This window comes from Rhynchophorus ferrugineus, unplaced genomic scaffold (assembly GCF_030347505.1).
Source record: "Rhynchophorus ferrugineus isolate W39M unplaced genomic scaffold, kcgeb_rfMv2 rfM7, whole genome shotgun sequence".
Lineage (NCBI taxonomy): Eukaryota > Metazoa > Arthropoda > Insecta > Coleoptera > Curculionidae > Rhynchophorus > Rhynchophorus ferrugineus.
The window spans coordinates 13,535,202-13,562,101 of record NW_027472586.1 but is presented as its reverse complement, the minus strand read 5'-3'; the positions used below and the strand labels follow the sequence as shown (position 1 = coordinate 13,562,101).

At 32.9% G+C, this 26,900-nt stretch overlaps 1 protein-coding gene and 1 non-coding gene across 3 annotated transcripts in view; one reads left to right on the top strand and one right to left on the bottom strand.

Annotated features, from left to right (window-relative positions):
• Positions 1–26,900, bottom strand: part of LOC143199935 (uncharacterized) — a 240,421-nt gene that overhangs the window by 12,757 nt on the left and 200,764 nt on the right. For both annotated transcript variants that reach the window (XM_076410093.1, XM_076410094.1), the window contains exons 5-6: positions 25,371–25,507; positions 6,699–6,851 (exon numbers count right to left, since the gene is read on the bottom strand). In XM_076410093.1, coding sequence (XP_076266208.1) covers positions 6,699–6,851; positions 25,371–25,507 — 290 coding nt within the window. The remainder of the gene's footprint in view (positions 1–6,698; positions 6,852–25,370; positions 25,508–26,900) is intronic.
• On the top strand, positions 12,597–12,703 carry LOC143200385 (U6 spliceosomal RNA). The gene has a single exon (XR_013006714.1). It is a non-coding gene; the product is annotated as a U6 spliceosomal RNA (small nuclear RNA).

Here is a 26,900-nt window from a genome sequence, read left to right as displayed (position 1 = left end):
TTAATGTGTTAATTGCTATTTTTAAATAATATACTATAAATATAGACAATATAGACAATATAACTCAATAGCCATAAATACTATATAAAAATTAAACATATAATTTAAAAAATACAAATCCATGACATAATTAAAAATGATCTAAATGGAATGATATAATTGATTTATTTATAATATAACCGAAATATGTATTAACAAAAATCAAGCGAGTAATCGTAATATTACCTATTATTTCCATAAAAACAGTCAAAATATTTTACTGTTTATCATTCCCAATTTTAATCTTTTAACACTATTACATTAACAATCTTGAACAATATCGTACCAAAATGCTATAATATTAATACACAATATACTGTTATTTATAAGAAAACTACAAAAAAAATCATAAAACTATATATATTACATATGAAATTTTGTAAGCATAAATTGGGTAAATTTTTGTCAAAGTCGCGGCTAGGACGACAGAGCCAGAACGTTAAAAAGTAGTCGAATGAAACAAATAGAACTAAAAATACTAACTAAAAGTACAAGACTGAAACAGTCGATAGTAAATAGTAACAAAATCAGTCGGACCGAAAATAGCGACTGAAATAGTCACTGGTAAAAAGTAATAAAATCAGTCGAACCAAAAATAGCCACTAAAACAGTCGATAGTAAAAAATAGTCAATTACTAAACAGTTAATAGTGAATTTCAGTCGATAGTTGACAACATTAATATTAACCTTTCGAGATCTCACCGAATAAAAAAATATATATTCAAATTATACATTTCTTTCTTAAAATTCAACTTCTTTCCGAACTATTCTCGTCCTATCTCACCCAAATAGACATCCGTCGATATTTTCGCTGCTAAATTAGTCCAGATTACCGGCGGAATGGAATTACACCCGCTCAAATTGTTTTACCACCTCGTACAATTTCCTTTTATTCCGCCCGACCCATAATAATTCGTAAAATAATTTAAATCTGAACGCGAGTGCCTGGTAAAACCTCACCAGGTTCGTCTGTCAGGAATAGGAACGAGCGAACGGTAGGGGAACCGTGGGGAATGATTCAATTTCGGCGAAAATAAAAGGGAAAGGTCGCTGGCATAGTGACGGTCCAAATTACGGTCTTCGTCAACGGTTTTACGGCGAAAACGAGGGCTCGGTATTATATGACACAGGAAAAACAACAAACAACCGAACTGCGTGCGTGTGTAACTTTCAATTAATCTCGTATTTTTAATATAGTAGTGACATTTTGTTATCTTAGGTCTGTGACTTAAATATTACAGATATTTCGGCAAATTTGTTATGAAGCTATGAACTGAAATAACACGTCAATTGAGAAGTCCCGGGCCTACAATAGTAAAAGACATATTTTTGGCAAATTAGCTTTCTTTGTTCAACATAATTCCCTTCAAGGGTAATACACTGATTATAGCGACCCTCCAACTTTTCGATACAATTTTTGTAGTACGATTTGTCCTTTGCTTCAAAATAGGCCTTAGTCTCGGCGATCACCTCTTCATTGAACAAAAATTTCTTCCCAGCGAGCATTTTATTGAGATCTGAGAACAGGAAATAGTCAGTGGGGGCCAGATCTGGAGAATACGGTGGATGATAAAGTAATTCGAAGCCCAATTCATGGATTTTTGCCGTCGGCCCAACAACGTTATGTAATAGTCGGTGTTAATGGTTCCTCCTTTTTCAAGGTAGTCAATAAAAATTATTCCATGCGCATCCCAATATACAGACTCCATAAACTTACCAGCCGACTCTGGCGTTTTCCCACGCATAACTAAAGAATACATGTACTTGCTAGTATCATATAGGGTAAGACATTTTTAATTAATCAACGGTAGTATATTTGTTATAGTCATTTGTATGAGTTCAAAAATATTGGAATATGATTTAATATTACCTTGCTAATATTTTATTTCGTAAAATTTTGATCCTGTTTCTTATTAAAATTTTTTAAGCTTATTTTTTAAAGCTGAAGTCAATTGCTCAGCATATATTTATAATTATATCATATATAAAAGCTAATCAAATATTTTGAAATAAATATTATGATAATTCTATCATAATATGTCTTGTTTAATTTAAACTATTTACAAATAGGTACTCTAATAGGTAAAAAAGGGCACATTGAAAGGCTTAAAAAGTTTAGAAGAACAAGTAAAAAGAAGAAGCTGTGTGACATATAGTATTGGTGATAAGAATTGCTTTTAGTATCGACATATTATCGACATAGTACCTGATAACTATTGACATCCCACACCATGACCTAATCTGAGAAAATAAAAAGAGGTGTTATGGAAAACGAGCTACTAAAAATGAATGAGACCTTCATTATTAATAGGTCTACTCATATTAACTGAATAATATACGAGCAGGAATCAAATATTACTAATAAATAATTTAATAAAATACGGTAATTTTACTATTTAGCCTATCATGAAATTCCGAAGGATACATTACTCCATAAATATCTCCGGATTTGGCACATGCGCACTCTCCTGCAGGTAATAAACCATAGAAAAGAATAAACTATATTATCTTCTATCTTTTCTAATGGTAGTATATTCTTTTCAAGTTGATCGGTACGGTCCATAAAGTCAAAACAACTAGAAAAAATCTAGAATATTTAAATTTTGTGTTACATTAATAATTCCATAGTAATAATTATTAAAATGTTGTATTCTTGCTGGTCTAACATACATTGGTTTTAAAATATGGAAGAACAAGGGTAAGTGCAGAATGTAAGGTTAAATTTTTAAAAGTTACAAAATCCAAACAACATAATTTTATTTATAATGGAAATGCTAGCTGCCTTATTTATAACACATCATTTTCAATGACCTCGAATAGGTATCAAAATATACAAAAATTTAATAATGAAAATAACAGGGAAGAAAATGATTCTTCTTGTACTGGAAATAATCAAGTCATTAAAGAGGCTTGTCCATCAAGAATAGTAGCAAAAATTGTAGTAACTGCTAAAAATTAGACATTTGTTTTAAATATAACATTTTAGTATTGATTAAAATTTTGTTTTATAGGTAAGATGTAGCTAGGATTTGTTGAGACTGAAAGTCGAAGAATGTGAAATTCAGAGAATCAGAGAAAAAATTAGACAGCATTTTGCTAAGATGTAAGAACAGTGTAGAGTGATTCTATAAAATATTTAAATTTGTCAAGTACACCTGGATCAAATAAACAATATATAAAACTATCCTAATAACTCCCTAATGATCTAATGACAAAGAAAATACAATTCATTATTATATAAGAGTACATAAATTATCGTTTTGTAAAAATCATGATGTATTGACTGAGATTTCTTTCAGCTTAAGAGTACGATAATCCATTTATTTTAGGTTAGTAAATGTAACTACAATATGTTAGTCTAAAGCTCGAGGTAGTCAGTTCTTTAATGGGGTTTGTCGTTCAAGAATAGTAGCAATCATACTTGAACATATTGGCTATGTTTGATCTAAACTATATTGGCATTTTTATGGTAATGTTTATTTATATGGTTCTTGGAGTTCTTGATAATTTTTCAAATATGTAAATAATTTTGTTTTTATAAAAATAGAAAGGCATGTAGAAATTATTTTTAGTATTTTATTTTATTCATTAATTTTTTAAATAAAATGTGTTATTTGAGAAAGAATTTAATGTTTATTTTCCTCCATAAATATAGTTTGAACATTAAATTAATTTATCTAATTTGTGTACATTTATTTATAAAAAATAATGATGATGCGTAATAAGATGTTTTAATAAAAATAGAATAGCTGGACATATTAATTATATTTTTATTATTTCGTTTTATTTAATTCATTTTTAAACAAAATGTGTTGTTTCCAAAATTTTGCCATTTCTGTTTTATGAAGAAGGAATATTCAGGCTTCCAAATCAGGGGCAAAAGTGTGTGGAGCTCGAAGGTGCCTATATTGAAAAAATTAAATGTTTAGTTTGTGTTACCCGTGATCAATACATTTATTTTACAAAATTATCGTTTATATTTGATTCCCCCCTCGTAAATGAAATACTAAGTAAAAAAGGTTTAAAAAAGACACGTTAAAAATACGATAACACGGTACGTTTAAAGATATTTGAGGTTAAGCATTTCAAATAGTTCAATTTTGCAAAGTTTCTACCTATATGCTATAGAATATAGCTTATAAAACGACATTTAGCATAACAAAATGGAATTGACAGTGTCGAAAATACATATCCTTAATCATGAAGCCTAAAAAAACCCAATACCTTTTCCATATATTGATCGTTAGGTTTTATGAGAAAGTAAACTATATTTTCAACAGCAAAACCTTTTTTTAGAGCCTTTTATGACCACTTGGCGTAAGTGCCGGGGCCGATGGCATTTTTTGAGGGTTTCATCGATCAAAGGTTTGTGCTTTTTTTTAATCCAAACCCCAACGGTGTGGCCGGATCGGATCTTTAGGGGATTCGTTACCGAAACGTCCGTTCGGAGAATTATTGCCCGATTCAGGATGCGGGAGAGTCGAACGAAATATTTTCATTGAAAATGGATAAATCTTTGCGTTGTGTTGGCCTCACGAGTTTTTAAAATGCAACGCGTTTTTGTTATTTAATAGATTTAATGTCGGGTGGGGGAACAGCTTTGAATTTATATTCAATCATTAATTTATTTTTATCTATACATTAAAAGAGTTAGCGAAAGATTTGGCTCCCTTTTTGGAGAAAACGGGAGCACCAGCAAGCGTGAAATTGGGCACGGAGCAAGAATTTTTATTCTTAAAATATTTTTTTAATATGACCTACTAATAAGTAGTCAGGGGATACAAATCAAGCAACCAGGGATCAGTCAGATTAATCGCCGTTTCTATTGTACATCGTAAATCGACTACGGACGGGTAATTTCACGTTGTGACGTAAATCTGACAGCGCTGTACTGAAAAATGTCCTTAGGTTTTGTATTTGAAACTATACTAATATAAAAAGTGAGTGAGTGATAAATAAAAATAAATATAAATTATTACTTAATTACTTAATACTTAAAATAATATACAGTTATTAATATTGTCTCTATTTTTAATGTTATTTTTATTTCTTATCTTTATTATATTGTTATACCAATCGAAATAAAGGCCTATAGAAAAACTCCTGTTGAAAAGAATAAAACTGATCATAGAGAGAAAAAACCTAATACCAACACACCAGTTTGGGTTTATTAACAAGCATTCAACAATTGACCAAGTCCACAGAATAATAGATGTTATTAAAAAAGCCTACGAAAGTAAAAAAATATGCTCAGCTATATTCTTAAGTGTAACACAAACCTTCGATAGGGTTTGTCATGAAGGCCTTATTCATAAACCATATAAAATGTTACCAAGACAACACATCGAACTATTAAAATCGTACATTACAATCAGGATGTTTAGAGTCAAGTAAGAAGAAGCTTACTCTACAATAAAAGAAGCTAAAGCAGGTGACTACAAGGAAGTGTGCTGGGACCAATACTTTATCTACTATACACTTGTGATATACCACAAATAGAGAATATTACGATGGATACATTGGATGGTGCTGATGCAATTATAGCTGTTAGGGACAATAGTGAAAAAGCCTCACGAAAATTACAACAGAAAATAAAAATTAAGGATAGTAAATATGTTCATGCACAGTTCACCTATAAACAGACCATACAAGCACCCATAATATTAAATAATACTTTCTTTAAATACTTTTTTTAAGAATATTAATTAAATTATATCATTCCATATAGCAGCAACGCTAAATATCTCGGAATTAATCTTGATATAAAACCTGAAAAAACCGCTGGAAGGAACATATAGCGAAGAAAAGAAAAAACTGGAATTTAAATATAGGAAAATGCACTGGCTAATTGGAAGAGAATCACAATTATCAGTTCATAATAAATTGACATTATATAAGCAAATACTGAAGCCTATATGGACATACGGACATACGGAAACAAAATAAAAAATGTTCAGAACAAAGTCCTGAGTGGTATTCTGACGCACCTAAATACTTTAGGATTGATTACCTACATCGACAAAATCGGATACCCACGGTCAGTTAAAAAATCAAGATCAATTGCAGAGGGGCATGAGGAAAGACTCCTTTCTAATGAGAATATTGATGCATTGCAGCTTTTGGATACCACCAGAATAGGATATAGACTCAAAAGAATCAAACCATCTGATCTTGTATAGTGTTGCGTAGTGAGGTGCATATAATAAAAAATACAGCAGTGACATGTATAAACATTATTTCGCCAGAGACTGAGATATGGCTGATGGGTCCCCCTAGTTATATACCTAGATTTAAGTTATCATAAAGACAAATTGTAGGTTAGTCGGAAACGACTAGTAACAATGTAATAATTAAATATAAAAAAATATATTGTTATACTTTGTATCTCTGTACGGTTTATTGAGAAAAACTATCTATAAAGAACTATAAGAATTTTGTTCATCCTTTGATAACTATGGATGCAATTTGAGTCCTGATTAATAATACAATTTTTAGAAAACTCCCTATTTTATAATACTCACTAAAAGATTCTTGAAAGAAGCTTATGATAAAAATTAACATATTAAAAACCTGAATTTCTGCGCACACTCCAAATATATACTTCTTCATTTTTTTTGTAGAAAATATTAACTTTATACTAAAAGTTTTGACTATCTTACCTTCCAATCCAGCGAAGGCATCTTTATCGATGGTATCGATAGTGTTACCATCCAACTCCAAGGAGTTAAGCAGGTTGAGATGCCAGAAAACTCTCGATGGGACATTTCGAAGCTTATTGTGGGCCAAACCAAGAGAATCTAAATTCTTGAGACCTGTAAAAAAAGACTATTATTAATAATTAGTATTCAGAATTAATTACACTTGAATAAGGTAATTAATTAATTTGAGCCAGTCAAGAAAGTGTTTTCCACCCAGAAGAAAATTTTCTACAATTCGTTCTTGAAGCATTCTGGTGATGTCTTAAAAATCTTCTTTATCTTTGACAATTTCTAATTCACCTGATCTTAGCTTAATTCCTCCAATAGCATCAAAGTTTGAATGGTGTTATGAGAATGGATTTTAAAACTATATCACTTTATCAATGAAGAGTTTGTTCTTACTTTATGACATTAATCATACAAATCGATATACTTGAGACCCTATGATGGGACGTAATGTGAAGTAGTGATATTAGTAGTAATACTTTCAAATAAAAGCTACACTGATGGCTAGTAGATAGGTTTTACAAGTTACAGCAAAGTTGATTATGTAAAAGTGAAAGATGAACTAAAAATGAACATAGATAAGAAACGCCAACAAATATATTACTAAGGTAATTGTTAAAACAATAATTTGATATTATTTTTGTTATATTAGTCCAACCAAAGAAAGTGACGATATTATACTTTTCATTCCATTAAATGTAATTTCTGGGGAATTATGACTTTAATGTTTTCGATTTGTAGAAACCAGATGATATGGTACATCGGCTATTTTTTCGACTATTTCTATTTCTTTTCTCTTTCTATTTATTTTCTTTTTTATGTGCCCCTGCCATCGAAGTTTTGCGCCAAGATTCATTACAAGGTACTTAGCGTTGTTACTGTATGGGATAATAACGTGAGTCATATTTATTTGTATAACAGGTCAATAGAAAGGTCCCCGGCCTAGCAAAGTAAAACACATTTTTTTGCCAAAATGCGTTTTTTATTCAATGGAATGCCCTTCAAAGGTGATACACTGATTATAGCGACCCTCCAACTTTTCAATACCATTTTTGCAGTATGTTTTTATCCTGTGCTTCAAAATAGGCCTCAGTTTCGACGATCACCTCTTCATTCGACAAAACAGTATTCCCAGTGAGCATTCTTTTAAGATATGAGAACAGGAAATAGTCGCTGGGGGCCAGATCTGGAGAATCCATCCACCGTATGAGGAAGCAATTCGAAGCCCAATTCATGGCGTTTTGTCATCGTTTTCACTGACTTGTGACAGTGTGCACTGTCTTGGTGAAGTAGCACTTTCTTTCTTAAAATGCGGCCATTCTTCAGCGATTTCGTCCTTCAAACGATCCAATAACGCTATGTAACATTCGCTGTTGATGGTTCTTCCTTTTTCAAGGTAGTCAATGAAAATTATTCCATGCGTATCTCAAAATACAAACGCCATAACCTGGCCAGCCGACTGTTACGTTTTCCCACTCGGATGACTGTCGATCAGACTTCGGAGTGAAATGATGGAGCCATGTTTCATCCATTGTCACATATCGATGCAAAAACTCGGGTTTATTAGGCTTGATCATTTTCAAACACTGCTCCGAATCATCAATTCGTCGCTGTTTTTGGTCAGAAGTATTTGTGAATAATATGATGTTCAAGTTAAGTTGATATCTTTAGAGTGTCTTACGGTCACCCAAATAATTTTATGTTTTTTTAAATGTTTTTGTCGGTAACAACCTTTTGCGGACGTCCACTGCGTTCACCGTCTTCGGTACGCATTTCACCACGTCTAAAGTTAACATACTATTCGTTGATGGTTGATTTACCTGGGGCAGTGTCCGGAAACGCTGATGCCAAGCCAAGTTTTTGCTTCAACTGTATTTTTTTCTTCGAAAAAACAATATTTTATCAACACGCGAAATTCCTTTTTATCCATGTTTTTCACAACATTTTATTAACAATTTAGTTATAATTAAATTAAAATTCACTAATTTACTCTCGTTGAGTTTTATTCTCTATACCGGAGTCCACTTGAGTATATTATTACTTACATATTTCAGTTTATGTTTGCCTCTTGGCTAATGTCTCCAAGATCAAGTACCGCAGTGTTATCAGCAAATTTAGCTATAGTAATATTTTTTATTTGTGGAGTGTAACATGTAAAGAGTAGTAGGGTTAGAACAGGGCCCAAAACACTGCCTTGCGATACACTTGGTTTTATTTATTTACTTGTTGAGTATGCTTTTTTTGTTTAACTGTAACAGTATGTTACATACATACTAAGATGTGGGAGATTAAGAGTTCAATGAATTGCTTTGGTAATATTTTATGAAGTTTACACATGGGTCCCTTATGCCAGATCCAAAAATATAGCCAACAAATCTTTTTCCTTTGAATAAAATATAATTCACCAATTTCTCTACAGAGCTACAGAAACAATTAAAACATATTTTATAGAGTTGCTTGCTTGTTTTTGTTATAATATTAATAGTAAAATTCTAACACCATTAGAAGATTCCATTCCTAGATATTAGCTGTCGAGCAATTTGTTTTAATTATCACATTACAATAATTCAGATATTCCAAAAGATAAAGTGGTGTAGCAAAATTAAAAAAAATTCATTCCACATGAAATAACTGCTTTATGGATGTAATATATTTTAGAAAAATCATTTATTTGGGCAGACTTTCCGAAATTATCGTGTACAATTTGATTTGAAATAGAAAATAATAGAGTAGGTACGTTTTTTGTTATTTAGTAAAATATATAGTCCTTGTCTTTAGATTTGGCAATACTTCAGAATACAGTGAGCTAAGTATTCCTCAAAAGAAATGGCGATAAACGGTATTGCTCTGATCTAATGTTGGGCATTTATTTGTTTAACTATTAAAGCGTTTGATATGGATTTTTACAAAGTAATTTTTTGATGTTCCTTTTTACTTAAAAAGAACGCGTTTTAATTTAACACTTCAGCGTTTTAACAGGATTTACAAATATGGAGAGTCAAAGGTAAGTTTAGTTTCAGTTGCTGCAAATAGGATAAATTAATTAAATTTTGCAGTGAAAGTAAATTAATATGCAAGGCTGTAATGAGACATACTTAGCAGCAAGAAAAAAAAGCAGACATATGCGAAAATTTCACCATGAGCTTGGCGCACAACTAAAACCGATGACAAAAAGAATCATCTGCCCTCTCTGTGCGCTCAACTTAATGATTTTCTGAATTTCTGCAGTATCTTTGTCGGATCCATAATACAGATGTCAAACAATCTAATCTATATTTTAAGAATTGGAAGGCTTTGAGAGTTGGAAGTCACAGGGCATATTATTGTTTAAAAAGTTTTTCAGGCAACAAGAACTTTCAAGAAGTCAAGAATCTTAACATACAACTGTATAAGGAGTAATTGTCAAGGTAGTAATTTCCATAAAAGTATCGATGTCATTGTTATCTCACGAATGAATTTTAGGTAAACCACGATAAGTCAAGAAGGCATAACTCTTAAATGCTTATATATAATGCTTACTAAATGCTTATATAACACTTCTGCCTACAGGCAAAAAATTAATTTCAGTCTGTCTATATAAGTATTTTTTTAAAGAATGGTATAAGACTCAATATTGAAGCAAGTACAAGTAGCCAATATGAATCTCAGAATAATATACTACAACTGAATTTTGACAATGTAATAAGGAATTATATATTTAAGTAAATTCAATTAATCGTCCAATTTATAGGAATTGCAAAAGTGGAAGAAAATATTGCATACCACTAGGCCTGAAAAAGTAGCTATTTGGGAAAGTATTGTACTTGCTAGAGCTGTATGATTTGTTGATAAGGAAATCTGCCAAAATATTAAAGAAGAGAAAAGGACATCTAATAAGAAATAAAAGAAAATATTTGAAAGGCACTACTTGAAAATACTTAAAAAACACAAAATATTAACATCATGGAGTTTTTAGGTACTTGTGTCCTTGATTTCATTAAATATGGTGGTGGTTTTTTAGTGGCTAAGCCATTTTTCCATAAAATAACCTTGCCTTTATTTAGAACAATGCTCTATTGCAACTTTTATTGTAATGTAATTAATTACTAATTAGTGTGAGAAGTATAAAGGTATGTATCTACAAGGATGTTATAAAATTTTATTTATATATATTACATTTGTAGTATTATACACTCAAATATGTGGTAGTTTAATAAATTCTTTATGGCGTAGTTAATTCTCATTGTTTTATAGTGTTATTATTTTTATATCCGTATATTTCTTTTTACCTCCTTTAAAATGTTTCATAAATTAATGTCATCTTACTTAAACGTCATTTTTACTATATATTTATATCTGTATGGTATATATAGATTGATATAAAACTTATGCACATTACCTTTTATTTTAAAAAATTATACAGAGTATAATTTACGTCTTGACGACTGTACTTTGCCGATATCAGAAGTTTGGTTATAAACAAGACAGCACAAAGGGACCCATGACGTCTCAAGCAATACTGAGAATATTCAAATATTTCCACCACTCGGGACGCTCGTGCCAGCATGATTTTTTAAAAAATATATTTTAAAGTCTCCTTTTATCAACTGTGGGTTTATCTGGACTGGACCTACAGTTTAAAGTGGGCTCCGAACCACGGTCCTCATCATTAAGCCTACCGACTGGCGAGTGGCCAACTTTAGAAATCATCCCGGAAGACATCCGGTCTTACCCAGCCCGGTTACTGGCGTGACTGGGATCATTTCCTTGTCGGATTTTACACTCTTGCCTAGGACAATCACAAATTTTAAACAATCACAAACATAAGTTTACGACCATGCCCCAGCAGGATTCCAAGCTGCGGCTATCGCAACAGTAGGAGGACCGTCCTATCGCCTTTACCACTGCGCCACCAAGCCGGCTATGATTATTTTTAATGTATCCTACATAGGTTTTAAGCTACGTAGTAAGAATACAGTTTATATTTGATTTCGCCTCGTACTAATAATTTCCAAAACGCTAATAAATTAGTGTACTATCATCTAATTTTCAATTTTTATTGTAATGTCCATTATTTAAATTGCCGACAAAGAAGTGTAATTAGGGAGAAGTTACAACATACGATTCCAACTCATACGATTTCCACATCAGTATAACTATTTAATTTCATTGGAAAAAAACATTTTCTGTATACGTAGATATCACATGGTGTTAGACCAAGCAAGTACGGTCGCCGATTGATGTGAAAATATGTTATTACTTCAATTAAAAGTATTAGTCAGCCAATAAGCAATAATTTTGATACAGAACAAATAAAAAATAAGTGTTTTCAATAATTTTTAAAAACAAACATCAATTTAATCGTCCTTAGTCACAGAGTGCTGACAAAATATCACTCAATAATGTAGCATTTAACTCAAACAACCGTCGATAGGTTGCGCAACAAAAAGTCCGGTTTTCTTTGGGAGATTAATAAAAACCTAATTTTATTATTTCCCAGCATTTTCCTACGGTTCCGTGCACAAAGACAACAGAAAGACAATGGAGTCGGTATGTATCCCGCTGTCCCACTTTTATTTCTTTTTGGCCGTGTCGCAATTTTTCTCGTTTATTTCGTTGCTCGGCTGATCGTAAACGAAATTTTAGTACACCAACTGAAACATATTATGCGAAATGTGAAATTAAAAAAGCAAAAAAAAAGGACGACACACGCGGAATGTTCTTGTTGTTTTTCTCGTCGAAAATATGTCGCCATTTAGGATGAGCATTAAATTCCATCATCAGAAACTCGTCAAAAGTTTTTCATTCCAAACAGTTGAAAGACGGATGAAGTAAAGTATTAACGCAGCAAGTCATAAAACAGTTTCAAAATAAGTACTGGCTTCGACGGTACATATACCAAAATTGGAAAGATATAAAGAAGATTAGCATGGCTCCTGCGCAAGGATGACACGGAAAATTATGAAGCGTGGCATCACCCCTCTGGCATCTATAGCTGGTATCAATTGATCTCTCCATGAGGAACCTTCCCAAGAAAAAGCTAGTACACCAATTTAGAACTGAAAAAATTCTGAACACTTCTTTATGTTCACAGACGGATCCAAGAGCAACGAATATGTGGGCGCTTGTTTAGTTTCAGCGCTATCAGAAAAGCATTTCAAAATCCCCTCTTCAGCGTACATTAACAGTAGAAGTGCTAGCCATCTCTAAAGCAGTGAAGGGTGTACAAAACATACAAGAAAATAATGTAATATTTATCGCCTTTAATTCAATGAGCTCTTTGGAAAGTCTTAAATCAAGTCAACTCCATCACCCATTAGTAACACTTATCCAAAAACTAAATACTAACTGGAAAATAAACGGTAAGACCGTCACATAACAGGTAAAAGGAAAAGTTAAAGTTCCCGGCCTACCATAGTAAAACACATTTTTTTTTCAACATAATTCTCTTCAAGGGTGATACATACCAATTTCGATACCATTTTTGTAGAACGATTTGTCCTTTGCTTCAAAATAGGCCTCAGTTTTGGCGATCACCTCTTCATTCGACGAAAATTTCTTCCCAGCGAGCATTCTTTTGATATCTAAGAACAGGAAATAGTCGCTGGATCTAGAGAATACGGTGGATGAGGAAGCATTTCGAGGACCAATTTATGAATTTTTTCCATCGTTTTCAGTGACATGTGATACGGTGCATTGTCTTGGTGTAGCAGAACTTTCTTGTTCTTCAAATGCGGCCGTTTTTTCGGCGATTTTGTCCTTCAAAAGTTTCTACAACGCTATATAATAGTCGCTATTGATGGGCCTTCCTTTTTCAAGGTAGTCAATGAAAATTTTTCCATGCGCATCCGAAAATACAGACGCCATAACTTTGCCAGAGCGGGTTCATCGTATGCAGTCCAGTCGGATGACTGTCGATTGGACTTAGGAGTGAAATGATGGAGTTATGTTTCATCCACTGTTACATATTTAAACATTGCTGCGAATCACCAACTTGTCGATGTTTTGGTCAAAAGTAAGCTCGCGCGATGCCCACTTTGCACAGAGCTTTCTTATCATTTTGTGGATTTTTTAATTTTATTGGTCGGTAAGAACCTCTTTTGGGCATCCACTGCGTTCACCGTCTTCGGTGCTCATTTCACCACGTCTAAACTTAGCATACCAATCCTTGATGGTTGATTTTCCTGGGGCAGTGTCCGGAACTCAGCATAAAGTAAAGTTTTTGCTTCAACTGTATTTTTCCAAAAAGCAATATTTTATCAACACGCGAAATTCCTTTTTATCCATTTTTTTCACAATAACAAAAATTGCTTCACTCAAAATGCTATAATTCACAAACTAATGATGCGACATCTATCAAATTTATACAGATATTATTTACTAAAAAAACATGGATTTAATCGCCATCTATGTGTCAGCTATGCGCCATCTATGTGTCAGGCCGGGGACTTTTCAGTTGACCTGTTAATCTCCCCCAGGCTTGATAAATAAATATACATTGGTTTTCAATACATATACATTAGCATTTGTAGGAAACAATATAAAGCATGATTCATCGGACTGTACCACTTTCTTGCAATCATCAAGTGTTTAAGTTTTATAAGCTTTGCACTACCTCTTTCACAGTCGTTTGAGGGCTTTCATTATAAAGGGTTTTGGAATCCTTAGCTTTTCCATACATTCACGTGAATAGCCAGCTCTGCTGTCACTTTTGCCGCTGTATCAATTTTATGTCATCAGGTCACAATACTTTTTATATTCGTCGGTCTCTCTCAATTACACTATGTTATCTATGCTATCTGTGTTAATTAATCTGTTTTCACACATATGACCGAACAGTTGTTTTAACCGTCGCAGAACAAAGCGTATGAACCCTGAAATATAATCTGGAAGACTAACATGGAAGCAGTATTGCCAACATGCAACAACAAGGTGTATTATGTTGCTTGATCTTCATATTGTTTTATTTATCCTCTACATTCTAGTGGAAATGTTATTCATCGTACCTACAAGTAATGATCTGTAAAACCACCAAATATGGTAACGCAAATTTTCTCTTCGATATCATCGTAAATATGATACAAAACATCCTATAACTTTGTACAGAAAACAAACTTGCGTTCAAACTAAATAATTCAGAGAAACAAGATAAAAAGAATCGTGACTCTATAAACAGTCTGTGTCAATATCGACTTCTTAGAACGCTTCATAGTAAATAAAGCACGCTATATAATGTCTTACTAGGCTTGCATGTATATGTATATGCATAAATATGTGAACCTTTTTTTCGGTTACACTTTCCAATATAGTCGGACGAACGCTGAATACAAATAAGTATTCATTTTTTCCTTATATTTTGAAAGGTACTAATGATTTGAAACACGCATACGCGTACATTTCTGCACAATGATGTGTAAACGGAACAAACATCAACTGAATCGAGACATTATAAAAAGTAATTTTATAATTTTGAGGAAATGGCGAAGGGTCTCTAGTAAATAAAACCCAGCGTTGCCAACTTGTGGGTAATTTCCCAATCTTCGGGGAATCTTATGTTGATTACGGAAGAAAATTTCCAAATGCCTACATAATTATTTCAAAATATTTTTCAACAACCCCCCATATTCCAGTACTGTCCATTCTTCAATACCATATTTGAATTCTACAAAATATTTTTCTCAATTTATTCACAGTTTTAGTAGTAATAACAACATATTATATTAGCAATCGGTAATAAAATTGTACTCTAGCACATCACTTTTAACATCGTCATCTAACGGTTGTCTTAAATTACCTCGAAATGTCTTTTCGACTTTTCGAGTTCTATTGAAGCTCACTTCAGTCAGTTCACATAGGAGTCTGAATTTTAAAGTTTCAAAAAGTTTTTCAAGCGGATATTCACAACAGTCTCGTATCAGATCAAACTCGGTGGCTCTCGCTAGAAGCGTGTGTAGATCGTGGGTTGGAGCAGTACCTATTTGACAGAAGCAGCCTTTTCTGATCTGTCGCAGATTACCCAAGAAATGCCGATTACAATGAACAACCAGTTCACTGTGATATCTTTAAATCACATGTATTATATAGTTTCATTGTTAATTAATTTCAATATCTTGCTGATTTAATGAGAAACATCCCTTCTATACAAAATTAAATCTAGATGTAGAAACTCTGCTAAACTCATGTTCTGTGCTAATATTTCAAACACTGATTTCTATAATTCCACTTATTTTGTAGGGTTAAACAAAATATATATTAGATTAAAAGCTGGAGAAAGTATAGAAATTTAAAAAAAAGATGAGAATATATAACTCATACTCACATGGGCTTGAACTTTACGAAGATAACATTGATAGACAATGATGAAGAGGTAAAGCGAATATTCTTAAATATCCGCGGGTAGTTTCCAAAATTAAAAATTATGAAAATCATACGTGAAAAATTTTTCACAGCTGTAAATTGTTCTCTGCAATTTGACTTGTATCATTAGGGAATTTGATAAATTGGCACTGGTAACCCTGATAACTACACAGACAGGCACCTTAAGACTCATAATCTGAATTTAAAAGACTTCTCAAACAATTTTTTCTGTTGGTCGTGTGTTCTAGTTTACATTCGTTTAATTTTATTATATTATTTCATTATTTTATCGATATGAGACATTAAGAAATATTTATCATTTAGGCGATCGCATTTTCCACATAAAATTTAAAATAAAACTTTACATTCACAGTAGATGAAAAATACTTATTTGCCGATATTTTTATATAAAAATCTCTAAAAGAACTTCCAGATATTATCAAAAGTAGTGTTTCTAAATGATGCAGGATCTATGGTAGATGATTTTACACAGAAAGACACCTTAAAAGTACCTAATTTTAAATTAATTTAATTATCTATTATATTAATTTTGTATTCCATCCAGTTTATATTTCCTTAGTTTGTCTGCATTGTTTCATCAATATTAGGCTATTAGGTAATCTTTAACTTAAATCTTTATCATATTTTCCACCTAAGATGCACAAAAAACAACAGATTTATTACTATATGAATGACTTATTTACCGATATTCTTATAAAATTATTTTAATGTATTATTTTCTCCTTATGTGTTCTGATCTCTCATGTCTGATGGGGTTTGGTTTAAGGTGAAATAGCTGTCCTATTTTCAGGGTGTCCTTCTATATTATATTTTCTCTCAAATATTATTTCAAATCCCATTTGGTATTATTAATAGTCTTTGCAACGTCACTTTTACACTTTATAAACAATAGCACATAATTACATCTACTACTTGCAATATTTTGTGGGTGCTTTTCGCATTTACTTCCAGAGTTCGTGTAAAGAAGAAAAATCTGGATATTAAAAATTTAAAATAACTAATAATTTGAAGAATTGCTATTTGCAAGAAATTCTGATCTGCCATACCGTATAATATCGGACTGTTTCATAAACAAATCGCTAAGCTCATATGACCATATGCCAACCACATAGAGATTTGCGTCAAAAAAAGCAGCTTAGGCTTAACTCAGCTGTTTCAGAATCAACTATTCGGTGGTCATAATACTAATTATTTAGACTTGCAAACGGACACTGTTAACCAAGCCATTAGAAAACTTGTCCAAAACCATTAACAACTGTTTCTTCACCATGTTAGTATCAAGGCATTATGGCTCAACGACTGATGTAGTGTAATGTTCGTAGATAAGCGCAGAGAGCATAGTGCTAGAGTGTACTTTAATATTAACCGTTTAATTAGAGCTATTATTACAAAAATCTTTAGTTTCTTTATTTCTAGTACTTTAGAAAATGCATTAAACAAGTAAATGTTCAGATTATAATTTTTGTCATGTCATTGAGATATATATTCCTCTAACTTATTTAACAACATTATTGAACGGTATATCCAGATCGTTTCCTATATTACGCTATTTAACGAATTAAAAGTTATGTTAAAACATTTATATGATTTATTATATTCAGACATGCTTAATTTCAAACCATTACCCTGACTATCAACAAATGACAAATGAAATTCAATCAAGTTAAGTTAACCCGTCAATATTTTAAAGCTCCAATTTTATTTCTCTATTGCTAGAAAATATAGGGTCGTCGGAGTGTTGATTCTATTTATAGAATAAACCATTAACAAAATGATGCATCAGCACACCGGCCTAGGGCATGAAAACATAGGAAACATGATACATTTACTTTTACCTTTTACTCTAGGGTAATATAATAGTTCTGTTTTTAAAAAAATAATGAAACATTTTTGCTACTTTTCTGATAGTGCTTAAAAAATAAAGACTGATACAAGGTAACAGAATTCTTGATTCAAATGTGATAATACAGCGTGGGGAGAAAGTCCCGCTATCATTTTGATTGCCTATAAATTTGCCCAAAGAAAAGATAAGTAAGTTTGGTTTTCATAAAAAAATTATTTGGCCGTTACATTTTTTTTCGTTATGATTGAAAAATTATATGGGCTAAATGGCGAACATGCTTCGCAACTTTCGACAATTTTTAAGGCATTTTTCATGACATTCTGCAACATCTAAGAATAAATTTCTTCAATTTCGTGAAGAATATTGTCTTTAAGATGTTGAATAATTTGAAACTTATTCACATAAAATTTTGATTTTAAAGAACCCCATAAGAAAATGTCGGGTACAGTTAAATCGGTAGATCTGGCTGGCTATGCTAAATCGCCACTTCGCGAAATTAGTCTTCGTGGAAAAATGTCATTCAATAATTGAATCATTTAACGAGCTATGTGTGCTGTGGCCCCATCATGATGGATCCATTTTAGGCACAATAAAATTTCGAATCGTGTTTTGGTACCGTTCAGGAGTAACAGTAACTGCAATATTGGGCATTTTAACAAAATACGCACCACTGATGTTTTCAGCATGAATATTACAACATACGGCTGTTTTTAGTGGATGCAATGATGATCCATGAATTAATTGAGGATTCTGTGTTCCCCAAAACCGACTGTTCTGTTTATTGACGTGGCCACTGAGAAGATGGGCTTTTTTACTTAGTCTTAGGATTGCTTTACTGTGCTCCAGTCCTTGATCAAGATCTCTCAGTAACAATTTTTGGTCTAATTGATATTTGTACGGGAACATTTTCAAATCAGTTTTTAAAGTGCGCCTTAAACTGCATGCGGAAATGTATAACTGGGAAGCACGTCTCCGGGTTGATGTTTTTGGAGACTCTGCAACACTATCGCGCACCGGAACTACATTTTCAGCGTTACGAGACGTCCGTTATCTTCCAGAACGAGGCATGTCTGCTGTCGTACCGTACTGTCGAAAATTCGCATGTAAACTATAAAATGTGGTTTTGTGAGGCACTGGACGATTCGGCTTTTTCAATAAATGTTGGCACTATTTCTGCTCGTTCTTGTGGCCTATATTTATCCATATCAAAATTTGGACGTCTACACATCACAATGGTTAAAGCGAAACTGAGCTAAAGGTCATATAAATAAGATAGCGCGCTATCAAAATGGTAGCGGGATCTTTGTCCCACCTGTTATTACATTACATTTGAGAGTGTTGAGATTTTTATTTCGTAATTGGTGACTAATGTTTTGCATTTCTTCGTTAATGAGGCCCTTTTATTCAAGCTTCTTCATATGGCCAATTCAAGATTTGTAAGATGTGTTATCAACCGCTAATTCGCCGACAATATATTGACGTCAGATCTGATTTTCCATCCACGTTGCAGTAAACTTCTAGCTGCATCAAAACGCAGTTAGCGAATTTCAGGAGTAAACATAAGTCTTCACGAAATATTCGCCAAATTGAGTTCTCAAAAGGCCAGTATCCCGAGTGAATTAACTGCCTCAAGTTATGCTATGCATCTTGTTTGCTGCAACAATGTTCGTTCACCAAACGAAGGGTAATCAGGTCAGCGAGATGGTTTACATCGCATAATTATCTTCGTTTAAGGAGGTACTCTAGTCTAGAGATATGACAAAAAACCAATTTCCTTCCGTATTTCCAGAGCTTAACTCTTTAGGAATGTACCCTTGTTAATAGAATACTAGAATAATAGAATTATTTGAATTATAAATTATTTTCAGACATATTGTTGTTTTAGTGACGCGGCATCTAAACCGGCTCGGCCGGAACGCCAGCTATAATCTTCTTGTCCCTGATGTCAAAATTTTGCTTTGGTTTGGTATATATGCAACCTAAGTACCTATACTAATAAATAACATTTTTATTTCTTATTTCTTATCAGGAACTGCTTTAACAGTTTTAATTTTCTGAACTCTAATAATATTTTGATAATTCCTTCTTATCCGTTACTTTGCTCTAATATTGTTTGTGACATATGGGCTATTGCATTTAATTTATTTCCTCTCTTATGTTTACTATAAGTAAATTGTATTTTTTGTTACTTTTAATATTGCATTTTTAAAAGATTTCTTGTCGAATTATTAATAAAGAATAATATATTGAGTAAAAATGTAAACAAACCCTAGCGAGTAGACCCCTAGTAAGTTTAACAATTGTTTAAATACAAATTTGCCAGGTTGGTTGGCACAGTGGTAAAGGCGGCAGCCTAAATAATGACGCAATACGCAACTTTTTTTGCTATCTAATAGTTTATCTATGGTAATATATCGAGTTTTCGTCACTTATCACGACACAACCCCTTTTTGGATGGTTTTAAGCATTTAAACTGCGCCAAAAACCCTTGCTAGACATTTTCATGCCCCGATAAGTTATTTCAAAATTAATTAAAAAGTTCCAAAGGATAGTGTTGTGGGATCGGTTCTATATTACAATATAAAGTAATGGTACTATTGCAAAGTCCACGAAGAAGCAGTAGTACATTCTCACACATCAGATAACAAAATTAACTGTTTATGTCAATACTGTAAATATTGAATATATCAACGTTTATTTCATGAATAAAAGAAATCAACATATCACTGTTATTTTTATTTATTATGTTGCTGAGATTTAATTATATTGTTTCATTAAACCATTTTATTTCTGGGTCATAGTCATGTAGTTATTTGTAATTTTGTTTTAACATCGTTGGTTTATAAGTTGGTTTTAAACTTTAGTTCAATCCCATAGTTTGATATAGGTTTTATAGCAGACTGGTAAGCGAATGTCCCAGGATTTCAATTCCAATTTGGCACTAACCAGTAGAGTTATTCGATTTTGAGACTCATCTTCTCTGCTTTTTATCCAATGTTATGTTATTTGTATTTGAAGGCCATTATTTTGGCTTGGCAGGTAATCATATAATTCACATATTCAGGATTCCCACTGGATTTAAATATATAGTAGTAATAACTTAGGAATTTTAAACATTGTTTCTTCTTGATAGCATGTCGAGGTGGACAGTAGATTTGGTATAGACAATATTTACTTATCTTTTTCTATTGATAATAATTTTTATTCGGAATATAGTGAAATATGTGAGGTAATTACTTTTCAAGGTACGCAGGTAAAACATGTTCGACCTACCAGTAGAAAACTTGTTAAAAATTTAATAATCCACACTTCGGGGTTGTTCGGGCCATAGCTACAACGAAACAACAACACTTTTAAAGACATTTAAACCTATACTGACTACGTGGACGTAAATAATTTCGAGAGGTGATACGAAACCCTCGCACGAAAAGAAAAACGATACATAAAAGCGATTCTTTGAAAATTCCACCTCCGTCGTACCGTCGACCGTCGTAAATTTTTACAAAAATCAAGCGAAAAGGACTTATTTGTATGCAGCGCCGGTTCGACCGATTTTGGGATGTTTAAACGGGAGAAGGATCGAATTTTTTTATCTGCACGAACACGCGTGCATAGGCCTAGAGGAACTATCGGGGCATGAAAATGTCTAGCAGGGGCTTTCGACGCAGTTTAAATGCTAATAACCTTACAAAAAAAAGGTTGTGTCATGATAAGTGACGAAAATAGGATATATTACTAAAGATATACTACTGGGTAGCAAAAAACGTGCGTATTGCGTCATTATTTAGGCAAGTTATAGCGAATTATTGTGTATGGAATATAACATTTTCAGCTTCAACAGTTAAATTTTTCGTGACTTCTTCGAGTGGCGCAACTAGCTAAGAAGCAGTATTTACGTAAATCATATATATTAGGTAAGGTTTTGTTTAAATCAGATATAATAAATAATAAATCATCATAGAAATAAAAACAAACAAACACCATTCACGCCAGAAGTGCTTTGAATGTGAGCCCATTTTCTGCAACTAATGCATTGTACTCATTCTTTTCTTGGATGTCTGAATACAACTGGGAAATTTTTTAGTGAATTTTTCTGGCCTAAAAACCAGGCGGTGGAATGCATGACGTGTACCTGGTCGCGGAGACATGCCCTGGAATGACAAGTTGGACCGGGTTATGTCGGACTGCCTCTGGGCTTACCAATATACTAAACCAAAACCGCCTCACAGTTGACCCCTGTGGATCGCTACTGCTATTGCATTAAATTTGGGGATATGACACCCGCTGATCAGGCAGCCGTTATTGGGCACGATTCCATTGATTCGCGAACCTGTGTTACCACACAACTGGATACTATTGTATGGGGGCAAAAGTTATGAATGTAGCGACGGATGAGGTCATTTCAGCCTGGAAAATGGGGAAGCTTGGCGGTAATGCGGTGCTAAGCTCCCAACATGTCGATCAGCTCGCGAACAAGTGCGTTTTCAGAAGAACTTGAGCTGAGTTGTTGTTTGTGGAATTATTGAGATATGAAGTGCTTGATTTCTGGAGTGTCAGTTTCCCTATGAATTTGATTATTTCTGACAAACCATGGAGCGTGTAATGTTCTCCTGATGAGCTTATTTTGGAAACCTTGAAGCCGTTTGACCTGGTTGGGTGTAACAAACTTGAAGTAGACATTAGATCCGTAGAGGAGTACGGACCGAATTAACATCTTGTAAAATAAGTATTTGATGGAGATGGGAAGTCTGCTAGAAGGGCAGATCAGAGAAGATAGCAGGTTTGCTATCCCCGAACCTTTTTGGATTGCTTTCTGGATTTGGAAATGCCAACCGAACCGCCGGTCGAAGTAAAGACCTAGGTACGTGACGTTATCCAGCCATGGAATTATTGCGGTGTCGATCTTAAGTTGCGAGACGCGCAGAGCATAACGCTTCTTATGGAAAATGATGGCCTGGATTTTCAGGTTTTTCACTCATTTACTTTTTAAATTAAGTTCATTAATCTCACCACTAACATCATGTTTTACAAAACGCAAAACACATTAGCACCAAAATAAAACAACTATACTGGTTATCCGGAAGATACTCTCAAATTGTTCTAAAATCAAAGAGGTTGATTTATGAGACAATCATAAAGCCACTTTTAACCTATGGCCTGCAAATATGGGGTTACACTCAAAAAATAAAATATACTATACATCCAACGCTGTCAAAACAATTCTTCGATTGATTACCAAAATCTACCGCTATGTAACCAATTAAGAACTGCACGATGACCTGAAAATTAAATGGATTTGCGAAGTTATCTAAGATTTCGCCTTGAAACACGAAAAAAGTTTACTAATTACACTAAAGCTGTCCAGCAATGCAGCTCTTGGACAGAGGACTTTATAACTGAGGAATACATATTGATGTATTTTCTCGCACCCGTCTTGTTTGTAAATTAATCCAAGTACATATGAAATGTAGTAATAAATTAATTTATAATTAAGATTGTACTATGTGTATCTAATGAAGATGTTATCAAAAAAAAAAACTCGAAATTCGCGCTAATTCGTGAGGTCAGTGTCGAAAAAGCTCGATAGAAAGACGCATATGAAAGGTCGCCTTACTTCACTTAAATTGTAATTAGTGCAAATAAATTAAGTACTGTAAAGTAAAGAGTCTTATTAATTCGCAAGAAAGTCCAGTTGAAATTGTCAACTGTGAGCAACTAGGTGGCAAACTAAATTAGCAAAAATAAATAAATAAAAGGGTTCCAACGGCAGTTCGCTATGAGAGCTTTCGAAGAAGAGAGAACTAGCCTAATTAGTTAGTTTAGTTAGCTTGGTTTAGTGTTTTCATTAACGCTCTAAATAAAATAATAGTTTTGCGATTGGTATTGTTGAATTATTCATTGTACACAAAAGCCAAGTATGGATCATGCATTTACGAAAGTTTTGTTGTCGAGACCCATCAAACGTCTTTAGAATCTGAAGAAGTGAAGGTGCGCCGCCAAATTCTATATATATATATATATATATATATATATATATATATATGATATAACATTTCCAAAAAGGTGCATAAATGGCTACCACACGAATTTATTTAAAATGTTTTTCAAACCGTTTCAACGTGGCAGTTTCGTTGCTCGTCAAACGTATAAGAAATATTTAACTGTGGCATAATGTCGCTGCCTGCTAGAAGTGGACCTTCTACGACAGTCCCAACTGTAAAGAGTCACCGGTTAATCTATGGGTTGCTAAAACCTAACGAAATTCTTACTGCAGATGTCGTGCGGTTGCAATTGAACAAACTGTATGACGTTTTGTTACAGAAAAGGTCAGTTAGCAAGTAACAAACCCAAAATAATGCAAGTGTATGATAACACTACAAACACTGTTGAAGCGCGAACGGAGGGTTCTTCCACCCAAACAAACCACATGTACCACACATCTTCTGATTACTTTTTGGTGAGATCGATGCAGTACGGTTTGGCTGGAACCTGTTCTCGAAATGACATACTTGTTTAATTATTTTATTTAAATTAGAATTTTGTTGGACGTCAAAGTCAAAATGTACTAATACAAAAAAAAGGTACAAAAGTTGATGTGGCAATATCGCATAATCAATTCAGATCACGCGGGTTCACTGCTGTTTTGACTAGACTATATAAATATGTAACAATTTATACTTTGAACATTTTATCAATTATTTAAGTTATTTATTTTATGGGGCTAAGTTTATTGAAGTCAAAAGTTAGTTTCATGATTACAAATACATTGCTTTAATATAATTGATATATTGTAAAAATTAACATACGAACATGTATTTCAAAATTTTATATTCTATGTTTAGAATTTTAAAATAAAAGTAAATAAAAAACATACACAATTATATTTGATGGTTTCAGGTTCTTGCAGTACTGAAAATAATCTTGCTTATGATACTTTCATTATAAAATTCAGTGATGTAGTAATTTAAACTTATTAATACTTTGTTGATTATTAAAACTAGGAAATTAGATTTAATGAATTGCCATCTAAAAAATTTAGTAAGTGTTAATTCTTGAGTTTCCTATGAATAACCCGAAAAAAACCTGATATTATCTTTTCCCCGGGCCCTTATAATTGTTGAATAAAAAAGACACAAAAAGGAGTGAACAGCGCGAAAGAATTACTGCAATATAAATGTGTTTCCTCCACGCACATGCATTGCACTTCCTGTTGAATGCCAATTACCAACTCTAATCTTAATAAAAATGCTTTCTTCTGCGAACCCCCGACGGTAAATCTGCACGGCTCCCTCTTTATGGCTCGCCATAAAGTTTATTGCATCGAGTTGCACGCACACAAAAAAAGATTACCGCCGAAGGCAGAGCGGCAATGAACCGGAGCCTTCTCCGGGCAACAGTTAAACAGATGACGCGATCGTGAATCTTACCTTCGAAATCTCCCTCGTTTATCTCGGATATGCGGTTTTCTTGCATCTCCAGCTTCTTAAGCGTGTCGAGGATCCCCAACGATTTCTGAGGAACAGAAGTGAGTCCATTGCCACCCAGGTTAAGCCTTTTTAGTTTTCTGAAAAGAATAAAATCAATACTGTATTTTCGGAAATTATCAAGCAACCAGTAACGATAACAACTAATATATTTAGAATTATAAATTAGGCCTATAAATTAGTTTTAAAGGATTTCTTTTTAATTTAATGCCTTATTCTGACAAAACGATATTTTATATTTTATTCTATGTATTGTCCATTGACCGAAGCTACTTTTTGCCATCTTTCTGACAATTTACGGGTTTCATCTGTATATACCTCTATATATAATTATATATTAGGTCTATAAATTAGTTTTAAAGGATTTGTTTTTAATTTGATGCCTTATTCTGAGAAATCGATATATTATATTTTATTCTATGTATTGTCCATTGACCGAAGCTACTTTTTGCCATCTTTCTGACAATTTACGGGTTTCATCTGTATATATCTCTATATATAATTATATATTAGGTCTATAAATTAGTTTTAAAGGATTTGTTTTTAATTTGATGCCTTATTCTGAGAAATCGATATATTATATCTTATTCTATGTATTGTCCATTGACTGAAGCTAATTTTTGCCATCTTTCTGACAATTTACGGGTTTCATCTGTATATACCTCTATATATAATTATATATTAGGTCTATAAATTAGTTTTAAAGGATTTGTTTTTAATTTGATGCCTTATTGTTAGAAAATCGATATATTATATTTTATTCTATGTATTGTCCACTGACCGAAGCTACTTTTTGCCATCTTTCTGACAATTTACGGGTTTCATCTGTATATATCTCTATATATAATTACATATTAGGTCAATAAATTAGTTTTAAAGGATTTGTTTTTAATTTGATGCCTTATCGTTAGAAAATCGATATATTATATTTTATTCTATGTATTGTCCATTGACCGAAGGTACTTTTTGCCACCTTTATAGCAATTTACGGGTTCCATCTCTATATATCTCTATATGGAATTATATATTAGACCTATAAATTAGTTTTAAAGCATTTGTTTTTAATTTGAAGCCTTATTATGAGGAATCGATATATTATATTACATTCTCAGTATTTTCCATCGAATGAATCTACTTTTTGCCATCTTTCTGGCATTTTACGGACTCCATCTCGAAAGAACGATGCATCCCTTGAGTCTATCCACGAATCCATCCATTTTTTTGGTATCTTCATAAGGAGTGAAGCGCTGGTTAAACAAGTCACGCCTCATAAGTCATAGCAAATAGTAATCAGAAGGAACAGGGTCTGTGGAATACGGCGGGTGAGATAGTTCCTTGTACTTGTTTTATATCTTTGCTCTTATTTCGGGCGAGGGCGATGCTCGACTCAAACGGATCAATTGTAGTCGGCAGCGGTCGCCATTGATGGTTTCATCGAGCAATGCCTTCAAATAATCGTCTTAAAAATGCTTT